This window comes from Equus asinus, chromosome 1, assembly GCF_041296235.1.
Source record: "Equus asinus isolate D_3611 breed Donkey chromosome 1, EquAss-T2T_v2, whole genome shotgun sequence".
In the NCBI taxonomy this organism is placed as follows: Eukaryota; Metazoa; Chordata; class Mammalia; order Perissodactyla; family Equidae; genus Equus; species Equus asinus.
Genome location: NC_091790.1, coordinates 112,557,323 through 112,581,875, shown reverse-complemented (window position 1 = coordinate 112,581,875; position 24,553 = coordinate 112,557,323). Strand labels below are relative to the sequence as shown.

Sequence of the window (24,553 nt, the reverse complement as noted above, 5' to 3'; positions counted from 1 at the left end):
TATCTGTTATATATTTCTTTTTAAATGGCTAAGTGCTGTTCAGGAAATTTACAAAGAATTTCATGACGTCGGTGTGTGCCTTTTTTTCCTGAAAATGTTTCTGTAATAGATATTATTTATTCCTTACCATCAATTTCCCTATGAAACAAAGTCATATGCTTGCTCTGAAAAAAAAGCTTAATTTTAGTAACTTTTTTTTTTCCTGTGGCCAGTTAATGGAAGATTCCTATTAAGGAAAAAAGATAGTCACTTAAGAGGTGAAAATATAATTTTCCATCATGCTTTTCTTTTTATTTGACTATGGCTTATTTTGAGCCACTTTTGGGGAATTCACTTCATAGAGCACAACGCTAAGTTCAGTAACGTTTTTTTGTATTTCTTTAAATGCCTTTGCCTTTTCTGATAATTCAGTGTTTTAAATCAAAACGCGCCCATGTCACTATTTAAAGTTTGCTCTTAACACAGGAGAAGATAATAGTTCCTTTTACGGAGGAAAAAAACTTTATGAGTCTTCTGAAACATCACTTTTTCTGATAACACTTATGTTTTAAAAAATATTTTTCATCTTGAAACAATCACCAATTTACAGAAAAGTTGGGAATACTACACAAATAACATTTTTTTTCTGAACCATTTGGGAGTAATTGCTGATCTAATGTCCCATGATCCCCAAATACTTTAGTGTGTATTTTCTACAAACAAGAATGTTCTCCTATGTAAAACCACAGTACGACAGTCAAAATCAGGAAATTAATTTTGAGAGTTCACTCCTGCCAAGTCCTCAGACCCATTCACACTTATTCGGTTGACCCAATAATGAATTTTATAGCAAAATTATCCAGGTCCTGATCATGTGGAGCGCTTAGCTGTCATGTGTCTTTGGTCTCCTTCTGTGGGGAACAATTCCTCAGCCTTTCAGTGGCTTTTATGACCTTGACACTTTCAAAGACAACAGTCCAGTTGTTTCGTAGAATATCCTTCATTTGGGGTTGTCTTATGTTTCCTCATGGTTAGATTAAGGTTATCGTTTTTGGAAGTGATTATACCCTGTAATGTCCCTTTGTCCCATTACTGATGTTGTGTGCTTTGATCCCTTGGCTTAGGTAATGTACCCCAGCCTAATAAGGATTCTGTGGGGAAGTCCCTGGAAATCTAGATGCCCTGTTTCCCATCAAACTTTTTATATATGTTTTATGTTTATATATCCCTATGGTTTTCTGTCTTATTTAATAGGTTTGTTAAATTAATCAAACAAGGAGGCCATTAGCCTGAGGTCATTACCCTGATGCCATGGCAGCCTGTGTAAGCAAACCAAACTCTGAGCCTGTAGATGCCTCAAGGTTGTGAAATCGAATCCTAACGACAACCCATCATGAACAGCCAACCAGGCTTTAGGCTACAGCCAATCAACAACTTCCTTACTTTGCTTCTGCTTTTCATCTGTAAACAATTTTCCCCAGAGGAGCGCTTCTAGACGCTTCTGGGTTGGTGCTCCTTGATTTTGAATGGATTTGCGTTCAAAGAAACTCTTAAAATTTTAATATGCCTCAGTTCATCTTTTAACAGTTCATAGTCCTGTATCGTAGTTGTTTGTTCTGATGCTTAAATTGTCCCAGATTTGGCCTATCGGGAGCCCCTTCACAGTGGCCCCTGTGTCCTTCTGATGTGTCCCCATCATACTCGGAGCACGTTCTTGCTTTCTGGCGCTACGAGATGTTTCAGGCCCATCTTGTTCTTCCCTTGTGCTAGGCGTGTTAATTGATACCAGGGGTCTGGCTGCTCCCAGGCTTTCAGTGGACAGAACTAGGGGATATATACGCATATGCACACACAGCTAGACACGTTTACATCTGCACTTCTACCCATCTATCATCGTGATCTTCTCTCTATCTAATGAAAACTCTAAGCTTACACCAATACCTCCCGTTCCAATTCAACACTACAGAGTTTATTTTAGCTTTTTCCTCTTTTCTTGTGACACTCTTGCCTGCTAGTGAGAAGCATGGCTCACGTTATTCTTAATACATCTACTGAACTGATCAATCCCCATGTAAGTGGCCAATCTCCCATCTCAGCTGCCATTCCCACCCCTGTACGATACCCTCCACGAGCCACTTGAAATTGGATACCCCATGCTGGACAACCACCGCCCACCTACCTACCTACCAGGATGCCCAAATCACCCCGATTGGATTCAGACACCTCATGCTGGGTGACACGCCCGTTCCCCATGAACACGCTCTTCACCCTGCTTGGGCTCTGAAGTTCAAATTTTGGCCAACATCCTGACCTCAACCCCCACTGTGCAGATGCTTACCTTCCTTCGCTCCACCTGACGGTTTTAGGATGGAATTGTTTAGGAACAGAAAGGAAAGGGAATGAAGGGGGAAGGGAAGGGAAGAGGAGGCAAAAAGGAGGAAGGAGAAGAAGCAAGGGGAAAGAACAATATTGATGTTTAAATAAATCACAAGTAAGCAGATTAAGTTTCTATTAAAATGAGATCGTTGAAATAAGAAGAGAAGAATCTAAGATGCCACTTAGAAACGGAGTGCTTTCTGACTGGGATAGAATATAACAACTTTTTTTTTCCTGGTCATTATAATAATACCAAAATTCACGTAGTACAAGTGGCAAACCAAATGTCACATGATCATATATTTTTCAGATGATCTTTTCACATTTTGTACATTCCTTTGTTCTTCCTATTTGAGATACAGTAATTCCACCCAGTTAATATTTACTCACCAGCTAAACTTTAAAAGGAACTTGGGGAAGCGTTCTTGCTGTCAGAAATGTTTAGCGCCCTTTCCGACTGTTTCACCCAAATTCCCTATTCTCTGATTCAGTCAGGGATAATTCCTTTAAAATGGATTCAAACTGTTGTCTAGGCTATCTTGTCAAATGTCAATCCTTTGTCTTTCTCCAAATGCTAGGGCTGTCATTCTTCAGAACATTTCCTTAAAAGAACCATGTCAGTCTTCTTTTCCATAAATTGCAGGGAGAGAGCTCTTGACCCTAACATCATAAATGTAAGCAAACATTTCAACAGTTACTCTATCAATCGCTGCTAAACACAGTGTCAGCTCTCTGAGCAAACATATAAAAGTACTATATGATGTCCCTTAGCATTCAGTGTCTTCAAGACTACACAGGACAAAAGTTGGCACAGGTTGTCAGGAAGATGATCTCTTAAAGTGTGAACAATAATTTTATTACCAAAATCAGAGGGAAGATAAATCTTTTAAATATCAAAGCTAGTTTTTAAAATTAAAAAATTAACGTGCCTAGGATTTAAAAAAAAAAAAACTTCAGTTATATTTCCCAGAGATAACAGTGGTTAACAGTTGAGACAGTCTTTGGAATTCCATTTGTAACTGGTAAGAAATAGAACTATATCTTTTGTCTATTTTTAAACATATCCAAGTAGGAGTCCTTTCTTACATGAAGAAAATGTGTAGGATGTCAATGTGCTTCGTTTTCATTTTTAGGCCAGAATTTAAAATACTAAGAAATGACTGAAAAACATCCTTATCATAACAGAATTTGGGATTGGTGACTTAGGGACATATGGTTGATCCACCTTGAACATCTTGGATATTTTTTACAATTCTTTAGAGAGGCCATATCTTTTTCCATCTCCTATTGTGTAGATCTCTTATACCCACTGGAGTCCCATTAAGTAAAAGTTTGAACTTTGATAAAGAAGATCTCCTTGATTTAGGATGCCCATTTATTTTATTAGGATCACTGTGCTGTGATGTGGACAGAACAGGTGTCTTTCAGAGGCCTCTCGTACCTCCATCCCCTTGCCTCCTGCATCTTGGAGTGAGTTCTCTGCTCTGCACCAAATCAACACAGGCTTGAAACTCAGTAACTCAGTCACAAAGAAACAGAGAAAGAAGGAAAACAACTCTTATTTAAAGCACATGGTAGCTGGAATGGTGCTTCTCAAACCTTAACGTTCACATGAATCACCCAGGGATCTTGCCAAAATGCCGATTCAGACTCAGCGCCTTGCTTCACCTCTTCCTTGCCTTGTGTTTGCATCTCTCCTGTGAAGTGCCAGCACTTCAATCTTTGCCCAGGCTCTGCTTTCTAGAAGTCCTGGGCTAGGATCCTTTTCCGTTTCCTAAAATCTCCTCCCTTCAGTTCCTGATTTCTGTGGTCTGCTACAGGAACTTGTGGCCCATGGCCTAGTTCTAACTTATGGAATCAGTACTCACCCCCATTCTAGACTTCTCTCCAGACCAGACCTTCAGCTCTGGGGGATCTGCACAGCTAGCCCATCCAGGCCTTCCCCACCTGGCCCTCTCTGGGGTGAAAGGTAGCAAGACACAGGTGGAAAGATCCTTGCGTTCAGTAGCAGACTTTGCTGTTCAAAGTGTCATCTGTGGTCCAGCAGCATCAGCATCGCCTAGGAGGCTTGTGAAGTGTAGCCCAGCCTGCTGAACCAGAATCTACAGTTCAACAGGTCCGCAGACGATTCGCATGCTCATTAAAGTGTGAGAATCCCTGAGTTGGGGTGTTTTTAGCAGAAGTATCTGAAAATCCATTTCAAACTGACTTATGCAATAAAGGAAATTTATTGGTTCATGTAATTGAAAAATCTGCTGATAGAATGAGTTTCAAGTGTGATCTGATGCAGAGGTTAAGTTTCAGGGCTCTGGAACTAACTCTTTTTGCTTATCTGGGCTTTTCTCCCCACAACCCTACTCCCTTAATATCCCTTTATTGTTAATAAGAACAATACAGAAATCTAGATCAATAAGTCCTAATAAGTGTTCAAAACCTCTTATGATCATAGCACTGGTGGAAGTTACCAAAATTTTGAAATGATAGCCCCTTAGAATTGAGACCCTTGGCTACCAGTAAAATAAAAATTGGACTCAACCTTGTTTAAACAATAGGGAAGTTTGTTATCTCTGCTATCGAAAGGCCAGAGGTAGGGCTGAGGCCAAGGATGATGTGCCAGGGCTCCCTTTCCCTGTAGTTCTCTTGCCCAAGCGTCGGCCTTCCCACCTCCAGATATATGAGAAAAGAAAACCAGTGTGTTTGATTCACTGTGAATCAGGTTTTCATTAACTTCTGGTGAACCTGTTTGTGACTGATGCCCATGCCCACTCCCAAATGGGTCACTGGCAAGAGGAAATATTACCACCTGATGGGGCAAATGGATTTGGGGGAGTTGTAATGACCACCACATTAAATATTTAGTTAAAAAACACATTAAATATTTCTACTAAAAATAAATTACTATGGGGAAGCAGCATTCTCAATATCTACATAAGAAGCCACCTCATGGTCAGTGCTTTAGCATCTTAGTTACAAACCTTAAAATAAGTGATTATTTCCTGGAAAGTGCAGAGGAACTTCCTGAGGTACCATTTAGATTCTGATGGGTTTTCTGGTAACCTCTACTAATTTTCATAAAAAAGTTCCCAGCTGTACTTTTAAAGGATTAGCCTCCAAAATGGGAGGTTTGGTTTTTAGTTGATTCACTTCTACTTAATTTCAACACACATGAGTTTATTAATAAAAGTGTTCTTTTAGCACATTTATTGTTCCACTGAATGCAAATTTCAAACCCAGGATCTTTAGTCCTTTCCTCAGACACCTGGCAGTTTTAGACTTTGGGATTAGATTCGTTAAATAGGCCACTTTCTAACTCCTTCAAAATCCACTTATAGAATTTCCCACTTCCAGAAGCACTTTCTTGGTCAGGAGAGTGGAATAAAACTTTTCCTTTTAACATCCCTTTTAAATAAACTATTTTCATTTACAAATGATTCACTCAACCCACATTTCCAAGTCCTTTAGTTTCCTTCAACTCTAAAACTCATGATGAAATTACAAAGAACCCAGGCGATTTTGAGGAAACCATATGATCCCAGCTCTGTGGTTTCTCACCGTGGGCCCAGAATTCCACCCCAGGCAGGGAGTGGTATTCGGATAACGAGAAATCCCCAGGCTGTCAGGTAATTTGAGTCCTCTAACTCAGTTCACTGGACATAATCAGCACAAACACCAATAGCAGGGGCCTTGCGTTCTGAGTCGTGACTTTGTCATTAACTAGCTTTGCTACCTAAGGCTGGACTCTCATTTCACTTTTTTGAGCCTCAGCATCCTCATCTATAAAATAAAAGCCTTGATTATAAGACCTTTAAGTCTCCAACTCTACACTATGCTCTGATTTTAAGGACGATGATGGTTTATTCTTAAAATCCCCAAGAAGCAGAAATATTTCTACTCCGTCCAAAAGCCAGTTCTAGTGCTCAATGACTCTACGAGGCGGCTTTTCTTTTTTCCAGCTTTATTGAGGTGTAATTGATAAATAAAATCGTATATATGTAAAGTGTACAACTTGCTGATTTGATACACACACACACTGTGAAATTATTACCGCAATCAAGTTAACCCATTCTATCAATGAAGCAGCTTTTTAAATAAAGAGGATAGAGTCTCTTCTGTTTTCTGGAGTGGAAGGAAAATCCATCATCACTGAAACTCATTCATATACTACCCGCATGGTTTGGGCCACATCTTTCTCTGATCCTGGTTATTATTTCTCACCTTCTGTTCCTTTTTACTTATGTTTATTTTGAAGAGGATTTTTATGTGATCAGTGCTTGCTGAGGACTATAAAAATCAGTCGTGCTTGGCAGAAATAGAGGTTAACTGTGGGAAAAAAAAAAGCCCTGGAAACTTACTGAATTTTTAAAATAGGCAAATGAAGATGTTTCTGCATGACAAAGGGCAACCAGCGTCGTCCGATAGGAAACAGTCGTGGTGGCAGCTCTCCGCGCCCCCCGCGGCCTCCGTTTCATGCACTAGCAATACCAGCAGCCTCATTAAGCATTTCTGTTGAAGCTTCAGACACTTGACAGGCAGGAACATTTTCCAGCGGTGGTGGTGAGGTGTGGAGTTCCCCTTGAAAGGCTTCACTGCCTCAACTGGAGAAAGATGTCTGTAGGGCAGCCACGAGTTTCCTTTACCTTTCTGCAGAGTGGTGTTCAAACCTTAGCAAGCTAAGAATCCCCGAGGCTCTGGTTGAAATGCACTTTTCTGGGCCCAGGCCGAGGAGAGCGCGGGAGTCTGCTTCGAAAGAGAGTGTCCCTGATGACCCCAGGCAGGTAGTTTTCAGAGCCTAACTTAGGGAAACGCACGAGAAAGCCTTCTTTCATCCATTACTGTATCGACTTATTCTTCGGTAAGGGCTGAGCCCCTTCCAGGCGCTCTGTTAGCCCCTAGGAAGAGGCAGGGGCGTGTGCCAAGACTCCAGACTCAATATTCACGTCTCAAGGCAGTCTGCGACTGTCAAATGAGGCGTGCCAGCAATACAGCTCCAGGAGTTCAGGGCTGGAAAGGTCGCCGTAGGCTGCAGCTCTGAGAAGGTCTGTGGATCCAGGTCGGAAGGGCCTGGTGACTTTTTTCGGAGGAAGGAGAGTGGAATCAGAGGAAGTCAGGTCAACCTGGAGCTGAAGTTCTAGGTAGAAAGGCTGGAAGGATGCGGTAAAGTGCAGACGCTTTATCCGGGGGGTCTCCAGCTCTCACTCAGGGTCTTCTGCATAGGGTAGTGAGGACAGCTTGGTTTTAGGGAGAGCAGTAATCTGGCGTTGGTGTTCCGGATGGACGGGAACCGGCAGTGCCAAAGGCACAACCACCACTGAGCTTACTGATGGTGCCCTCGCGGGAATGAAAACAAAGCTGAGCGGCGAGATTAAGAAAACGCTGCATTTATTTGCAGGGATGGGGTTGAGCAGGGGCCTGAGATGGCAGGTGCCCCTGGAAGAGCGAGCGCGCTTTTTAAAGCCCAATCACAGAAGGAATCCTAAACAATTCAGCTTTGTTGAAGCCAGGGTAGGGAACCGGAAACAGGCAGAGGACCTGTTTGTGGGAAGCTGATCAACCCTTTCCAGCGTCTCCAGTATCTCAAACTAGAGTCTTCTTCACACGCTCCCTCTGCTTACTACCTCAACATTCCCAATAAAACACCACCGTGAAGGTAGGCGGTATAGCCCCGAGACGGCACCCACTTCTGCCCCTGCGATGAACCTGAGCCATGTCGGGGAATCCAGCAAGTAATACCCCTCTCTAGCCAAGCGGATCCAAATTTTGCTGCACAGTGGATCACCTGGGGATTAAAAAAAGATGCCCAGCGCCCACACCTAATGCGCAGCAGAGTTTGGAAACCAGCGGTCTGGCCACATCTCCTCCACGGCCCTTAAAACAGACAAATCGCCCGCGCAAGGGCGCAGGTTGAGGGTTCGGGGCCTCGGTCCCCTGCCCGCCAGCCCTGCGCGCCCAGCCCGCGGCTCGCGCCGGGAGGAGGAGGCGGCGCTCCGGCCCCGCCGCCCGGACGCGCGGAACCGAAAGCGGAGGCGCGGAGGCGGGGAGGCGGAGGGGCGGGCGCAGGGGCGGCGGGGCGGCGCGCGGAGGCCGGGAGGGGCCCCGCAGCCCTGCAGCCCCGCCGGCCGTGCCCGGGCCATGGCGCTGCGTCTGGCGGCCGACTTCGACCTCCGGAAGGACGTGCTCCCGGGGCTGCGGGCGGCGGCGGGGGCCCGGGGCGGCGGCGCAGGTGCGGGCGCGGGCGGCGGGGCGCGGGCGCGGCGGGGGCGCAGACCGGACGCGGGCAGCCTGCAGCCCCGCCCCCCCGGGAAGGTCGGCGCCGGGGGGCGAGCTTCCTTCTTTGGAGCCCGGGCTTTGGGCGAGGGCTGGGCTGGGCTGCACGGCTGCTTCTGGCGGGTCCTGCGGCTTCTGGCTCGCTTGTGGCCCGCAGCGGTCCATCCTTAGCCGAAAGGCCCGGACGCCGGCGGTACCCTCAGCAACACCTCCTCCGGGGAGGGCGCGCCAAGACTCCGCTGCGCTAATCCGCGGCTGCGGGGAGTGGGAGCGGGTCGTTCTCGACGCTTCCTTCGCATCTCACCCGCCTGGGCAGGTTCATCGCCCATGGTAGGGGCTCTGCCAAGACTAGGGGCTCCTGGAAGGTCTCGCGTTTTGAGAAAGAAAAGATGAGTCATGGCCACCAAGAAAACCACCGTGTAAATACTTAACAGTTGCACGGTTTGTCCCCACATTTGTGAGACGTAACTCTGTGAACAGTGCGCGTGATTTGGAGGACCTGCAGCTTCAGATGTGAAGTGCGAGAGGGCAGGGGTCTGCTTTCAGGCTGTGAGCAGTGACCTGAGAGCCTGCTGTTGTCCTGAGAAGCACCGAGCCCGTGCCCACCACCCCCGATCGTACCGCCTGTGCGGGCCTGGACGGAGCGATGCTCAGGTTTCCTGCCCGACGCCCTCAGGGCGCAGGGGAATACATTCCCAGCGTTGCGGCTGTGGTTTTCATCGGTCACCAAGATCCTTTGTCTTTATTTTGATGAGGGAGTGTAAAGTGACTTTGGAGCCTCCCCAGTATTGATCAATCAAAACTTTAAAGAAGGGGAACTCTGTGATTTCCTAGTTTCTTTTTTCTTCTTCTTCTTTTTAAGAAGAGAAGTTTGCTGTAAATAATGGTGCCACTTCAGGGCTTCAGTTCAGCTTCGAAGCAGCGGTTTCTCTGGATCCCACCTTGTGCACAGGAGCTGTCCACTCAGTGTGCTTCCTATCTTTTCCTCCCGTTTTAGGGTATTTTTTGGAAGGGCTGTCACGTTACCCATATCTGCAACGCCTTTCCCCTTATCTTGGTGAAAGTTTTCTATCCCTACCTTGCATTTTGGCACTGTCTCATGGCTTTTGAAGAATTATTTGTGGGGTTGTCTTGGCATGTGGATTGTTAGTTCCAAATAAGGAGTCATGTTTATAGCTTAAGGCTTGAGTTTTGACTAGTGAGTTTGACTAATGACTAGTGTCATTATTAGTAAAGGTTTGCTTTTGGGGGAAATTTTAAAGTTTTCTGAATGTCCAAACAGTTTTTGAAAGTTTAACTTTTCAAAATACAATAAGCAGCTCCAAGTCTGCTTTCCACCACAGAGTGACCCTTTCTCTGAGCCTCCACCTTATGTAGCTAAATGGCAGGTGTCTGCAAATGAGAAGTTAGACGGAGTGTGAAATGCCACAGTCCTGTGTTTCAGTAACGTGTGTTGTGATTGAAAAGCTGTGTGCGAGCCAATTAGATTTTGGCTTCCTTGTGTCTCTTACTCATCTGCGAAGAAATATAAACTTGTACATTGACATTCCACTAAACAGCAGATACACTTGGGTCCTCAGAAAGTGAACTTACTGGAAATACCAGCGTTTTCTGATGTTGGTAGTATTTTGCTCTTGCAGAACACCTGGCAAGATATTAGCCCTGTTATCCTAAAAGACGATATTTCTGATAATCACCAGTGGGTTGTTGCTCAAAAAACAGGAGTTAATTCCTCTTCTGCACTAATTTGTAGCAGTGGCAGGGGAATCCGGGATTCTGTTTTATTTCTAGCAGAGCTGTTACTCCACAAATTTGTGCAAATTATTTTCCTTTCAGAGCCTCGGCTTTTCAAATGTAAATTATGAATAATTATTCCATTGCAGTGTCTCCTCTCTGCTCACTTGCTATCTAAATTTGAAGCCTTAATATTTTTACATCAACCATTATAACTGAAGATTTTTTAGCGGTGCTAAGTAATACTCATGAAGTATGACATATTCTTGGCAAAATAGCTGGGAAGCGGGGCTAAGTCACACGTGGAAATTCAGTGCCTATGGGATAGGATTTATCCACTAGGGGTTAGAGAGTGAGGGGACCATATTTGATCACTGCGTCTGCTTCTGGTTCTGGGTTGAACGTTGGGAAAATGGTCTCTTCTGAAATAAATGGAGAAAATACTTGTGCTTTTAAAAATTAAAACAATTATACAAAAGAATGTTTCAACACATGTAAGTTATAAATAATAATCATAAAACGAAACCACATATCCACGTTAAAAATAGAACAGTATCGAGAGTTTACAAGACTTTTTATTGAAGTATAATTGACGCATAATATCCTATTAGTTTCAGGTGTACATCATAGTGATTAGATATTTATATACATGTATATTACGAAATGATCACCATGATAAGTCTAGTTACCATCTGTCACCATAAAAAGTTATTACAATATTGACTGTATTCCCTATGCTGTACCTTACATCCCCATGACTCATTAATTTTATAACTGGAAGTTGCTACTTCTTAATCCCCTTCGCATATTTCACCCACACCCAACGCTTCCCCACTCTGGTAACCACCAGTTTGTTTCCTGGATCTGTGAGTCTGTTTCTGTTTTATTTTGTTTTTCATTTTGTTTTGTTTTTTAGATTCTACATAAGTGAAATCATATGGTATTTGTCTTTCTATGTCTGGCTTATTTCACTTAGCATAATACCCTCTAGGTCCATCCATGTTGTTGCAAATGGTAACATTTTGTTCTTTTTTGTGGCTGAGTAATATTCCGATATATCTATCACATATTCTTTATCCATTTATCTATTGATGGACTTAGGTTGTTATTGTGAATAATGCTGCACTGAACATAGAGGTGCATACATCTCTTCAAATTAGTGTTTTTTTGTTTTCTTTGAATAAATACTCAGAAGTGGAATTGCTGTATCATATGGTAGCTCTATTTTTAATTTTTTGAGGAACAGCCATACTGTTTTCCATAGTGACTGCACCAGTTTACATTCTCACCAACAGTGTATGAGGGTTCCTTTTCTCCACATCCTTACCAACTCTTGTTATTTTTTGTCTTTTTGATAATAGCCATTCTGACAGGTGTGAGATGATATCTCATTGTGGTTTTCACTTGCATTTCCCTGATGATGAGTGATGTTGAGCATCTTTTCATGTGCCTGTTGGCCATCTGTATGTCTTCTTTGGAAAATGTCTGTTCAAGTCCTCTGCCCATTTTTTCATTGGGTTTGTTTTTTTTGATATTAATTTGTGTAAGTTCCTAAATATTTTGGATATTAACCCCTTATTGGATATGTGATTTGCAAATATCTTCTCCCATTGGGTAGGTTGCCTTTTTGTTTTGTCCATGGTTTCCTTCGCTGTGCAAAAGCTTTTTAGTAGGATGTACTCCTATTTGTTTATTTTTGCTTTTGTTGCCCTTGCTTGAGGAGACTGGTCCAAAAAAATATTGCTAAGACTGATATCAAAGAGCTGACTGCCTATGTTTTCTTCTAGGTGTTTTATGGTTTCAGGTCTTACATTCAAGTCTTTAATCCATTTTGAATTTATTTCTGGACATGGTGTATGAAAGTAGTCCAATTTCATTCTTTTGCATGTAGCTGTCCAGTTTTCCCAACACCATTTATTGAAGAGACTGTCTTTTCCCCATTGTATATTCTTGCCTCCTTTGTCATCGATTAATTGGCCATATATGTGTGGATTTATTTCTGTACTCTCTATTCTATTCCATTGATATATGTGTCTGTTTTCATGCCAGTACCATACTGTTTGATTTCTGTAGCTTCGTAGTATAGTTTGAAGTTAAGGAGCATGATACCTCCCCCTTTGTTTTTCCTTCTCAAGATTGCTTTGACTGTTGGGGGTCTTCAGTGGTTCCATACAAATTTTAGGATTATTTGGTCTATTTTCTGTGAAAGATGCCATTGGTATTTTGATGGGGATTGCACAGCGTCTGCAGACTGCTCTTTATAGTATGGACATTTTAACAGTATTAATTCTTCCAATCCATGAGCATGGTATATATTTCCATTTATTTGTGTTTTCTAAGACTTTTGAAGGCTCTTGTGTCCCCTTATCTGATCCTATTCCTGTCTATCCCGCATCTCCCAGAGGTAACAACCATTTAAGCTCTTATATTTTAACATTTCTTTGATCTTATTTTTAGTTTTAACCTGTTTGTATTTCTCCCTAAGCAAAATATCATTTTATTTTGCTTGTTTGTGAATTTTAAGTAAATGAAAGTATACTATGTGTGTTTTTTGCCTTTTCCCCCTCATTATTGTGAGATTTACCCATGTTGACTGCTATAGGTCATTAATTTTCACTGCCGTATAGTATTCCATTGTGTGAATATACAACAATGTGGTGGTCATGGAGATGCACCACTTACATCCTCCTTTCAAAGGAGGCTTGTCCCAGGTGCTGTGAGTGTGGTCAGCAGATAGCCTTTAGCTGTCAGCCCCTTCAGGGATTGCCTCGAGCAACTTCATGGCCTTTTGGGTGTGGCCCACATTCTAATTAGGATTTGTTGTGGAGTGTAAAGGCCTGCCATTCTGATTCAACATGAGACAGCTCTGACAATCCATTGCAGTTCTAGAGCTTCCCTGGTGGAGAACCCTGAGGCCACCTGAGCTACTGGGCCTGCACTGCAGCTTGAGTTTGACTTCTTGACTTCTCCCCCTACCTGGTCCTCCTTCTTTCTCCTTCTTCCTACAGGTGTTGACCTCACTTTGCTAAGCACTCCGTAATAAACATCCTGGATACTAAACAGTCTCAGTTCAGGACGTAGAGTAGCCGGCTTTACTGATCCTTTTTCTGGTGGGTGACATCTGGGAGGTTTCTGGCGTTTGCTACTACAGTCAAGGCTTTTGCTCACCTTGTGCATGTCTCCTGGTGCACACGCACGAGTGTCTCTAGGATGAGTGTCAACAGTGGAGTTGCTGAGTCATAGGCTAGACCCTTCTTCCTTTTTCCTGGCTACTGCCAAATTGTTTTCCAAAGTGGTTGTACTTATTAATGCTCCCATTTGTGGTACGGAAATGTTTTTGACCCTTTACGTATATCCTCACTGGCTCTTGATAGTTCCGGAATTTTAATTTTTTGTCAGACTGGTGGGTCTAAATGTTGTTTGCTTGTGGCCTGAGGTTGAGCATTTCTATATATTAATTGGCCATTTGAGTGTCCCCTTCTATGAGATATCTGTTCATTCTTTTGTCCACTTTTCTGTTGTTTTCTTCATATTGATTTTTAAGGGTTCTTTTTGTATTCTGGATTCCAACCCTTTATTCATCACGTGTATTGCAATATTTTTGGTCACTTGTTTTTTTCCAGTTTGTGATGGTGCCTTTGATAAGCAAGAGTTCTTAATTTTCATGTCTAGTTGGTGAGTCTTTTCTTTATGATTTGTACTTTTTGGGATCTTTTAGGGAAATTCTTCCTGATTCGGAAGTCGTGAAGATTTTTTTATATTAAGTTTGAAAAGCTTTATAGCTGTCCTCTTCATAGTTTGTTTTTTAATCCATCTGGAATTAAATCCATCTGGATAAAATTCATCTGGATAAATTAGTCCCTAGCCCTGAGCCCTAGCCCCTAACCCTGACCCCTAACCCTAACCCTAAGCCCTAACCCCTGGCCCTGGCCCTGACCCTGACCCTTCCCTAACCCTAAGCCTAACCCCTGACCCTAGACACTGATCCTGACCCTGACCCTTGATCCTGACCCTGACCCTGCACACTCTCTGCTAGATTTATTCCTGGGTTGTTATTATTTTTTGTTACTCTCATAAATGGCACATTTAGAAACTTTACATGTTCTAACTATTACTGGTATGTAGCAATACAACAGATTTTATATATTAATTTTTGCATCCAATGCTCAATCCCTTGTTGGAATGTATCACATCTTCAAGAAACTAAGAAAAAGTCTATGGCATGTAAATTTTCTAAGGTTTAAATGTCATGCATATTGAAGACCATAAGGAATGTGGGTTTTCTTGCCTATGTCTTCATGCCTGCTTTGATTAGTCTCGGATTTATGAGACATCAGATTGATTCATCTTTCAAATCTTGTGGTCATTCGTCTTTGCCAGGGAAGTGATATATTTTCCTGGGTGACTGATTCAAGAGTAATGATTTTTGTTGTTGCCTCCTGTGCATCCAGACAGATCTGGGCTCAGGGGAGTGGTTTAGTCACGTTGTCTTCATTCACTGTTGTTCTGTTCTCTCGCCACTGTCCTTCCTTTTCACTTTTCTTTCCTAGACTCCTTTTCTAATTCTCATCTCTTTCTTAACTAATCACCCCTTCCTGGCTTTTTCTCATTTTATTCAGAATATGAAATGGAAGTCACATAATGATGCTTACTTCATAAATTTAGGAAGTATAATATCTGGTCATGTTAGCCTGAAGACTTACGTGAATTATTTACAGAATAGAAATGTCATAGGTATAATCGTATTTTAGCACCTCTCGATCTGTGTACTAGGAACTAGTCCAAATTTTTGTATAAGGCTGTGAGACTTCCTGTAAAGTGAAGTCACTTATGTTTAGAAAAGAGCGGATTGAAATGGACAAGAATATCTGGCAAACGAGCTTCAATTTGACATGAGCTGTGACTTGCCAACATCTTTAATGTCTAGGAACCCTCCTTTGCTTTAGTAAATTTAATTATGCAAGTATCTCCTCTGTCAAAATGCTTCATTTTTCCTCCATGAGCTCTGAGCACACTGAACTGTAAAATTAAACCACATTTCCTCATTTGAAATTGCTAAACTTCCTCCTCTGGAATTTCCTGTGATGAACCACCAGGAGAAAAGTCAGAGTGAATAAGCAAAGAGGTTATTGAATACTTTTTTTTTTAAAGGGTGTGTCTAAAATATGGGCAACTAATCTGGGCAGGGATGGTTGCTGGGTTAATGTGTGTGGTGAGACATTGGTCTCTGAATTTCCAACATTGCCAAATCTGTCTAATTCGAATGTCCTTGAGAGGAGAACTATGTACTTAGGATTATTTAAGACTGCAACTATTGTTACCTAACAGACCCATGAAAGCATTATTTTTGTTTATTTCAACTCTGTCTACCATGGTTACGTTGTAGGTTGGTCCTGGGTATGCCATCTAGTGAATGTTGTTTAATATATTATATAAATGTGTCGTTCAATTGTTCTCAACCCTGGCTGCACGTTAGAATCCCAAAGGGAACTTCAAAACATGTACACACCAGAGTCTGGGCCCCTCACCAGCCCAATAAAATCAGAATATTCTGGGCAGGGCTCGGGCATCCATGTTCTTTTAAAAGCTCCCCTGGTGTTTCTAATGCACAGCCAGAGTGGAGAAGTACTGGTTTAATGGAATAAGTATATATCGTTTGTTGTAATCTTCACTTGTTGGAGATTTTTTTCTCTTAATTTTTTAGCGATTTGAAAATAGAGCTGATTTAGCAAGGAAATTGAATTTTCATAGCAAGATTTCTTGCAAAGGAGTTTCTTATCTAAGCTGAAACCTTTTAAGTGTACTTTTGAGAAGGTCTCTCCCAGCATCCTTATAATCTTGAAAGAAAAAAGTACTTCTCAAGATATTGACACGTTGCATTCCAGGAATTTTGAGTTATGTGCAGGATGAAAAGAAACTCATTGAAATTCTCTCTAGATGTCTACGAAAATCTACCTTAAAAGGATTTTTCAGTAATTATCCGTTTTCCCATTGTTAGTGTGGCACAGGAAACCTAGTTCCCTCTGTTTACCTTTTTCTAGGTTGGAGATTAGTCTGTGCCACTTTTTCAATATAGGATATTGACCAAGTATCTTAACCTCATGGAAAGTCAATTGTTTTATCGGTACAATGGGCCTATAATACTTTACACAGTGTAGATGAGATAGAAATGAGACCTCTGTAAATTGTGAAGTGCTATTTAGCAGTAAACAAATTGAATCATGTTATTCTCCTGAGACCAAGTGATCATCCTTCTTTTTTTAATCAGTGGGAAGTGCGTTTGACAGCTCAGTATGCATTAAGAAGTGTATATACCCATATATAAAAAACACTTCGCCTCCCTTTTGCCCACCCCCAGAAGGTCCAGGCAGCTTCTTTCTGTGAGGAGTGGGGAAGAGAGATCTCAGGATGATTCCTAAGTTCTCAGTGAAACCTGTTCCTTGCCTGTCTAAATATTGCCTACCTCCAGCTCCAGTTCAGGGGTCCAGGTCACCAATTGTCTTTATTTTTTATCCTGTTTTTTTCCTTTTAATCAGGAATACAAACTGAAATTTGCTCTGACTTATAGGATATTTTGCAAATGTTTTGTCTGAATATTGTAACTTGTCATAATCAACATGATCATATTTTAACATCTAAAAACGCTATTCATTTATGGGGGAAATGAGTCGAGTTTAAGCAATTTAATTTTGAGGAAATTGGAGAAATACACCTTTCTCCTCAATTAATTATGATAGTTCTCAAGGCTGTATCTGCCGGTGTTTAAATCCTTTAACTGTAGAATTGGGAGGAATATCCTAAAATTTTAGAAGACAAATGACAATCAGTTAACTTACAAGTTAAATGTTTGTGTAAAGCATCTTTATATCTTTTGTCAAAATATGGCTTTCCTACAGAAAAGTACACAAATCATAAGTGCACAGCTCAGTTAATTTTCACAGTGTGCAACTCATCCATGGAACTAGCCCGCAAATCAGGACAGACAGCATTAATAGAACCCTGAAGATCCCCTTCTCGCTCCTTTCCAGCAATCACTCATCTAGCACCATAGATTCATTTTCCCTGTCTTTGAAACTTCTGTATCAATTAAATCATGTAATTTGTCCCTTTTTTTGAGAAGGAGGAGGACCTGGGCTTCTTTTGCTCAATTATTTGTGTTCTATGTTATAAAAAGTTAATTTATTCTTGTTGTCCATTGTTTGGATGTACCCACAATTTATTCATTCTTCATTTGCTGGATATTTTGGGTTTCCAGTTTTGGCCATTATGAACCATAGTGCTATAGACATTATATGTGTCATTTGCCAAAATATATGTATATTTCTGTTGGGATGTATGTATAGGTGAAATGCTGAGCCGTGTGTGTTCAGCTTCACGAGCTACTGCCAGTTTTCCAGTTTATACTCCCATTAGCAGTGTATGAGAGTCTTAATTGCTTCACATTTCTTGGCACCACATGATGTTAAAACATAATAAGTTAAGGATTCACGTTGTCAACTTTAGAGTAACTAATAAAAGAATAGCAAAAGATATATAACTGGCAAGTTAATAGGTAGGAGAATGAAATAATAAACACTTTGGTTAATCTAGAAGAAGGCAAGAAAAGAGTAAAACAGTTGAGTCACATAGAAAATAGTAATATGATTGCTGTAAACCCAATATATCAGTGATTTCATTAAATGTAAATGGGCAACATACTCTAATTAAAGGAAACTGCTTGTAAGACACATATCTTAAAGACACAGGAAGATTAATAATAAAAGGAGAGAAAAAATTATATCATGTAAGCATTAACCAAAAGAAAGCTGATGTGGCTATGCTGATGTCAGATAAAGTGGACTTTAAAGTAAAAAGAATTTTTAAAGATAAAAGACATTTTATAATGAATAAAAGGGTTGACTAGTCCAGCTCCTGGTTAAAAACCTATGTGTGATTTTTCAGGCCCAAACATCAGCAATTGCGAAGCTTTGCCTGGCAGGCCTCATGTGCAGGAAAGGTGCCCTCCCCAAACCAGGCTTGGTGCACAGCCACGCACTGAAGTCCCTGAAGGGAGGCACAGTCAGGACTCAGACCCCGGTGGCTGACCATCTTCTTATACACGGCTGCATTCCCAGCCCGGGTGCTTCTGTGTGGAGGCCTCTTTATCAGGAGCCATCAGCAGAGGTCTTCCTTAAGCACCTCTGCCTGCCACCTTAGCAGGAAAAAGAGGGGAACTTTGAAGATCCTTTTTCTCCACTTTGACTCAGTACTCAGTACTTTTCCCACTCGTCGCTCGTCTCATCTCCCTCTCCTGAGCCCCTGGGTCCACGATACTGGAGGAGCCTTTTGTTGGGGCTCCCTAGCAGTGGGCGATCCCCGCCTCTCTGCTGGTCTACCTGCCCCTCCACCAGCATGCCATTCCAGGGGGGAACATGGGCTGGGAAGCTGGTGCTGTCTCGGGTTTAGCCTCTTGCTTATACCATCACAGTAAGTGTTAAAAGGCTTGACTGACTTGCTTTTTTAGCTGGTTGCTTTAATCTACCACTCTGACACCTGGCAGCGCTGCTGAGTTCCTGACAGCTGAATGCACCAGGAAGCTATAACAATTCTAAGGTTTTATGCCCCTAATAACATAGCTTCAAGATTCATAAAGCAAAAACTCATGGATACTTACATTTGTTTAAGTATAACATGCACACAGAAAAGCATACAGGTCAAGAGTGAGTTGTTGCAAAGTGGGGATATCAGCATACTCAACATTTGCAACATTCCCAGCAGCTCAGAAGGCTCCCTTGAGACATTTCCCCATCACTACTCCTTTGCTCTTCCCTAAAGGTCACTACTGTCCTGACCTCTAATGCAATAGACTCGCTTTGCCTGTTTTAAACTCTATATGATGGAATTATCCATATTTATTCTTTTATATTTGGCTTTTCACTAATATTATATTCGTTAGATGTGTTTTTAAACTTCTGCTAAGTATTAACTGGCTATTATCTTATCATTTCAGGTATTTTAGAAAATAATTATGAGAGCTTACGTGTACTAAATGTTGAAAGAAATGGAAATATTATTTATACCTATAAGGTACATCGGTATTCTTTCTTTTTTTTTACTGTGGTAAAATATACATAACATAAAATTTACTATTTTAACCATTTATATTCTCTTTTATAGAATTTTATGCTATATCTTATTGAGGGATAATGAATAAACCTTGGCATTTAATCTTTAACAGATGACTTTTTTATGTTGTGAGATTAAACGGGTGATTCAAATTCAGTCTCGTGAAATGTTTTCTCTTTTTAAAATAAAATAAAAATCTACACAGTGTCTGACACAGTGGTCACATTTTTTGAATAAATGAGCAGGTCCATTTTCTAGAGGGAAAATGCCAAGTAAAAGATGTTTAAACCTAATTAGTGTGTGCAAATTTTATCTTTGAGAAAATATTACATATGATTGCATCATCTGTTCAGACTTAGAAACGCTCATCAACTTTTGAGGCATTATTATTGAACAATGTGATTTCAATGTCAAGTGTTCTAAGGAAAAACAGTTTAGTTTACTGATAACTTTACTATAGTAGGGAACATGAAAGAATAATTTCAGTGGCCAGTTTGCTTTGCACAGTTGTATCACTGTACTTTTTTTTTTTTTTTGCTTAAAAAATGTTATTTTAAGTTATTCCTATAAGTATGCTGCATGTAAGGAATTGTGTGATTCAAAAAGTTCTACCTAGAAGACTATCAGGGACTTGTTCTCGCCACTCCCAATGTCCATCATACGGTTTATATTCTCTTAAAAAAATAAATGGAAGTACGAAAAGATTTGCTTTTTCACCATCCTCAGTGCTACTAGACAGGGTCCCTGAAACTCACGGAGCTGCACATCCTTAGTCCACTGCTCTCTTCGAGCCTGTGTGCAGGTTCAGTCTCTTTCTGACCTGCACGGCAAGCTACCTTTACGGTGCTTATTGCTAATATTAGCTGAATTATTGCAGGTTTATTTTGAAACTAGTAATATCTTAACTTCCTAAATAATGACCTTTAATAAACATCTAGTTAATTTTTTCTAGGATGATAAGGGAAACGTCTTCTTTGGATTATTTGATTGTCACACCAGACAAAATGAGGTAAAAATCACCATAAATCATAGATTACTCCTTGATTACTGCTTTTAGAATTTTCCTTCTTTCTGCCTCCTGCTTTTTATAGATACAAATTCTCATTTTTCTAAAAGTTTAGTTTTTATTTCTTTGCCTTCCTTTCTCTTCTCCCTCTTACCATCTCCTGGCACCATTTTCTTAAAAAAAAAAAAAATAGTGCAAGGACTCCTAGACCAAAACTTCAGCTGAAGTCTCTTAGTCCTTTGAGATTCAAGCAAAATTGGCTCAGATCAATTAACCAACATCCCACAGGAATGCGGGAAGTCCAGTGTCCTCCCCGAGATTCCTGTGCTCCCAGGGGCTTAGGATCACGTCGTGTCCCCGGGTTCTGGTTCTGCTTCTGCTGAACCTGCACCTGCCTGGCTTCTCATTGCTTCTCAAAGATCAAGGTATGGACCCAAGCCACTCACATAAGGCATTGGCTGATGTGACAGGTTTGCCTAATTCTTGGGGCAAATGGGAGCGAGTCATTTTGTGCCTACGTAAAAACAATTTCCAAATATTAAGGGATTAAGAAGTCTATAAATGTACACTGGCAAAGAAGGCCCTCTAAAACACATTGTTACATGAGAAAAGCGTGTTGCCAGAATAGTACATTCCGTTTATATTTTTAAAAAACTTGCCAGAAAACTATGCAATATATATGCATAAATATATATGAAAAGATCTGGAAGGCTACAGAGCAAATTACCAACGTGTTTCCTCTTGGAAGGGGGTTAGGGTTGGGTGAGCGTAACGAAGAGCCTGGAGTTTTTATTTGGTAGTATTTGAATGTTTTAAACCCTGAGACGATGCTCATGTGTTATTTTATAATTAAAGGGACAAAACACTAAAAATTAACTGCATACATCCATGATTCTTGTTATAAATTAGAATCCCTCACTTAGAGCAGAGTCAAAGGAAACCAAAATCTCTCAGGTGAATTCAGAGCCTTCTTATTAACTCAAAGTTCACTTTCTCCAATCAAGGGTTGCCTGACTTCCCAACATTTTCCATCATCTTTTGGCCATGAGATTCTAGTGTGTTCTCAGTCCTGTTTTATTCCCTCTTAATACTTCTGCTACTCGCTCTTTCTCGTAGCCTGTTCTCTCCAGAGCTCTAAGATTTATCTTTCCTTACTCTCCGAGATATTTTAAGAGGGTTTGCCTAATGTAACTGTGATTGACTCCGGTTCCTCAATCTGCACAGCACTTCCTGTTTCTGCATGACTTTTCTCATTTTCTTTAATATTTGAGGAAATAGAATCTTGCAACATTTTAAAGTGTGAGAAAATCAAGATGAAATAAAGTGAAATGACTTTGCCAATGCTCTAAGGAAGAGAGTCCCATGAGAGTGGCACTTGTGATTGTCTCTTAGACATAGTTAATGATATCAGAGTGATGGGATTTGATTGAAACTTAACTTCCCTCAATAATCGTAATAGCAACATTTGAGTGCTTATTATGTGTGGTAGACATTGTAATAAGTGCTTCCTATAGATTATCTCACTCGATCCTTCTCATGATCTCATGAGATAGATGTTAGGATTCCTACTTTACTGATAGGAGGACAGAGAGGTTGAATAATTTGTCCAAAGTCACACAGCCAGACAGTGGCAGACTCAGGATTTGAACCTGGGTCTCTTTTGGTTCCAAGGTCTGTGCTCTTAATCACTAAGCTCTGTTGCCTCATGGTTAAGTTTCAGTGCCAAACGTGGCCTACAATAGTAAACTTTTTTCTTAAAAAATAATCTGAAACTTCTCAGTATGGATAAACCTGCTTCATGGATGGTTCTTTAGTGAAATGTTTTGCCACGATGATACCTGGTAGAGCACTAAATGGGAATTTGTATTCATAAAGTTATTTAATATGAAACTCCAAATTAAAAAACACTTTTTGTTTCAATAGCATCTCTATACATTTGAGAAAGACTTGCAAGTTGTCAGTTGCTCTGTCAACAGGGAGAGAACTTTGCTTGGTAAGTGGAATTCTTTTACTGCTACGTGTCAAGAGCTAAACTGCATTTTTTGAGTTTCAAAGTATTGGATTTTTGCAGTGTTTGTGTCTTCTATAACGATGATTTTCTGAGAAGAGATGTTCTTGGGAGGTTCGATTTGGAATGAGCGATCTGTAGAGTCTACCTACAAAAAAGGAATGCTTTGTGTTTTACCTTAATCAACACTGACAGATCCTTTGAGCCCTCACTCATTTCAGGTGTAAAATGGTAAACTTTAACAAGCCGCTGCATGGATCATTTGCTGATGGATTATTTTTTCTTTTCCCGTTAGCTGCAAGTTTAGTTCAATCTACTAAAGAAGGAAGAAGAAATGAGCTTCAACCAGGTAATGAAATGATACTTTTAGTGCCTGTTGATAGAAGAAGATTTATTGAACTACTGAGGCAAATTTCAAGCATCTTTACAAATAGCTTTGTCTCAGAGTGAAAAGGCAAAGGTCATGTCAAGAATGAAAGAGAGTGTTTTTAAGTTATTTTTTTCAAGTAAATAAGAAAGTACAGAAAATAATATAACAGTAAATGTCAGAAGTATTAAAAAAAAAAAACAGCACCTGCAGACTAAAACATTGAGAACACACTAGAACCCTATGGTCAGAAGGTGGTGTGAAAGGTTGGGAAAAGGTTGGTATTCCTTCAAGAATACTATTTTTTTCTTATATCTGGTGAACTGTTGACCAATGCATAATGCATTATGAACGGTCCGCCAATTATGAATAGTCCGCCAGTTCTAAATAAAAATCAATTCTTTTCATTTCCCAAGCCTCACTTCATAGTTTGTGATCTATGAAATGCCCTCCCCGCCCTTGACATTCGACATCATCTGTCTGTCAAGAACTCAACAAATATTGAGTGCCTGCAGTGGGCCAGGCACCGTGCGTGGTGCTGGGGGTACAGGGGCATGCAAGAGAGGCTTGGCAATTGTCCTCATGGCAAGCAAGCTATAGGGACTCATGGTGGGTGGGGGTGTCCCATGGGGCATATGTCCCCCATCCAGAGTGGGGACAATGAGCCCAGTCGGACTAGCTTTTCAATTTATCAAGAGAAGTATAGACTTTTAAGTAAAAATTTAATTTTTAAATGTTGGATCAAATATTTTTAAAAATTGTCCTCAGGCAATGATAACCCCCTGTGGCTGGATGTAGCCTGTGGACTACCATTTTTCAACCTCTGGTCTAGTGCATCTCATTTTTATCTCTTACTGTTCTGATCCTGCAGTGCTTTCCATCTGTTCTGTTTATTCAGCACTTAAACTCCTTTTGTTAGCATAGTTCCCGCTCAGATATAGTCTCCTGCAGTTGCATGTGATGGAAAAAGCCCTTGTACATACTTTCCACATGAGGCTTAGGAGGCAGTCCTGGGCTCCCACAGAGCCAGTTTAGAGTGTCAAGGGAGCCAGAGCCAAGGCTGGATGGGACCTCCTCAGGGACCTCAGCACGAGAGCTTATGGGAGCTGTTGGCGGGCTGGAGGCTTCCCCTGAAATCTCATCATTTGTGTTAGTCATCCTTCCCCTCCCTCTTGCTCTGTTACCCTGAGGACCGCAGCAACCCTCTTCCCTCTCCTGTGCCGTGTCTGCCTCTTAGCATTGTCTGCTCCTCTTAGAATTAGGGGCAAAGCTCCCTTCAGAGGTGATGGACCTGGCCTAGCTTAAGGAAAATAGGATCTAAGACACTGGTATCCTGATCCCTAAATCAAGGGTCTGGGCAAAACCAGGAGATGACCCTGATCTCCTGGGCTAGTAAACCCCTTTATCCAAGAAGAGAAAGGCCTAGCTGCTTGTGTTCCTCCCAAACACAAGGCTGGGCGTCTATACAGAACCTTGGCTTGGCTCCCTGCACCTCCCAGTTCCTCTTGAGCCTTATTCATTTTAGCTTTAGAAATTCTTTATTATGCTGGTAAACACAGTAGAAGCTATAATCTTTATGTCTACCATCTATGCCTGATTAGCATGCAGAACAGTGGCAATTATATATATTATACAGTGAACTTTCAGACCAACTTTATTGTAAGTTTTGAGTACGACCTTGACTCCCATTCAGCTGTGCTGACTCAGTCTCAAA

The 24,553-nt window shown here is 41.2% G+C and overlaps 1 protein-coding gene across 12 annotated transcripts in view; it reads left to right on the top strand.

Annotated features, from left to right (window-relative positions):
* The first annotated feature begins 8,387 nt into the window (after positions 1-8,387).
* Positions 8,388-24,553, top strand: part of GSAP (gamma-secretase activating protein) — a 79,183-nt gene continuing 63,017 nt past the window's right edge. For 5 of the 12 annotated variants that reach the window (XR_011502226.1, XR_011502224.1, XM_070505769.1 and 2 more), the window contains exons 1-5: positions 8,391-8,575; positions 19,343-19,419; positions 20,411-20,467; positions 22,388-22,457; positions 22,768-22,821. Coding sequence is in view for 9 of the 12 variants with exons in the window: in XM_070505769.1 (XP_070361870.1) it covers positions 8,485-8,575; positions 19,343-19,419; positions 20,411-20,467; positions 22,388-22,457; positions 22,768-22,821 (349 nt within the window). In the remaining 3 variants the exon portion in view is untranslated. Of the gene's footprint in view, positions 8,576-19,342; positions 19,420-20,410; positions 20,468-22,387; positions 22,458-22,767; positions 22,822-24,553 lie in introns of all 12 variants that reach the window. The other 7 variants (XR_011502225.1, XM_070505815.1, XM_070505794.1 and 4 more) reach the window with 3 other exon arrangements.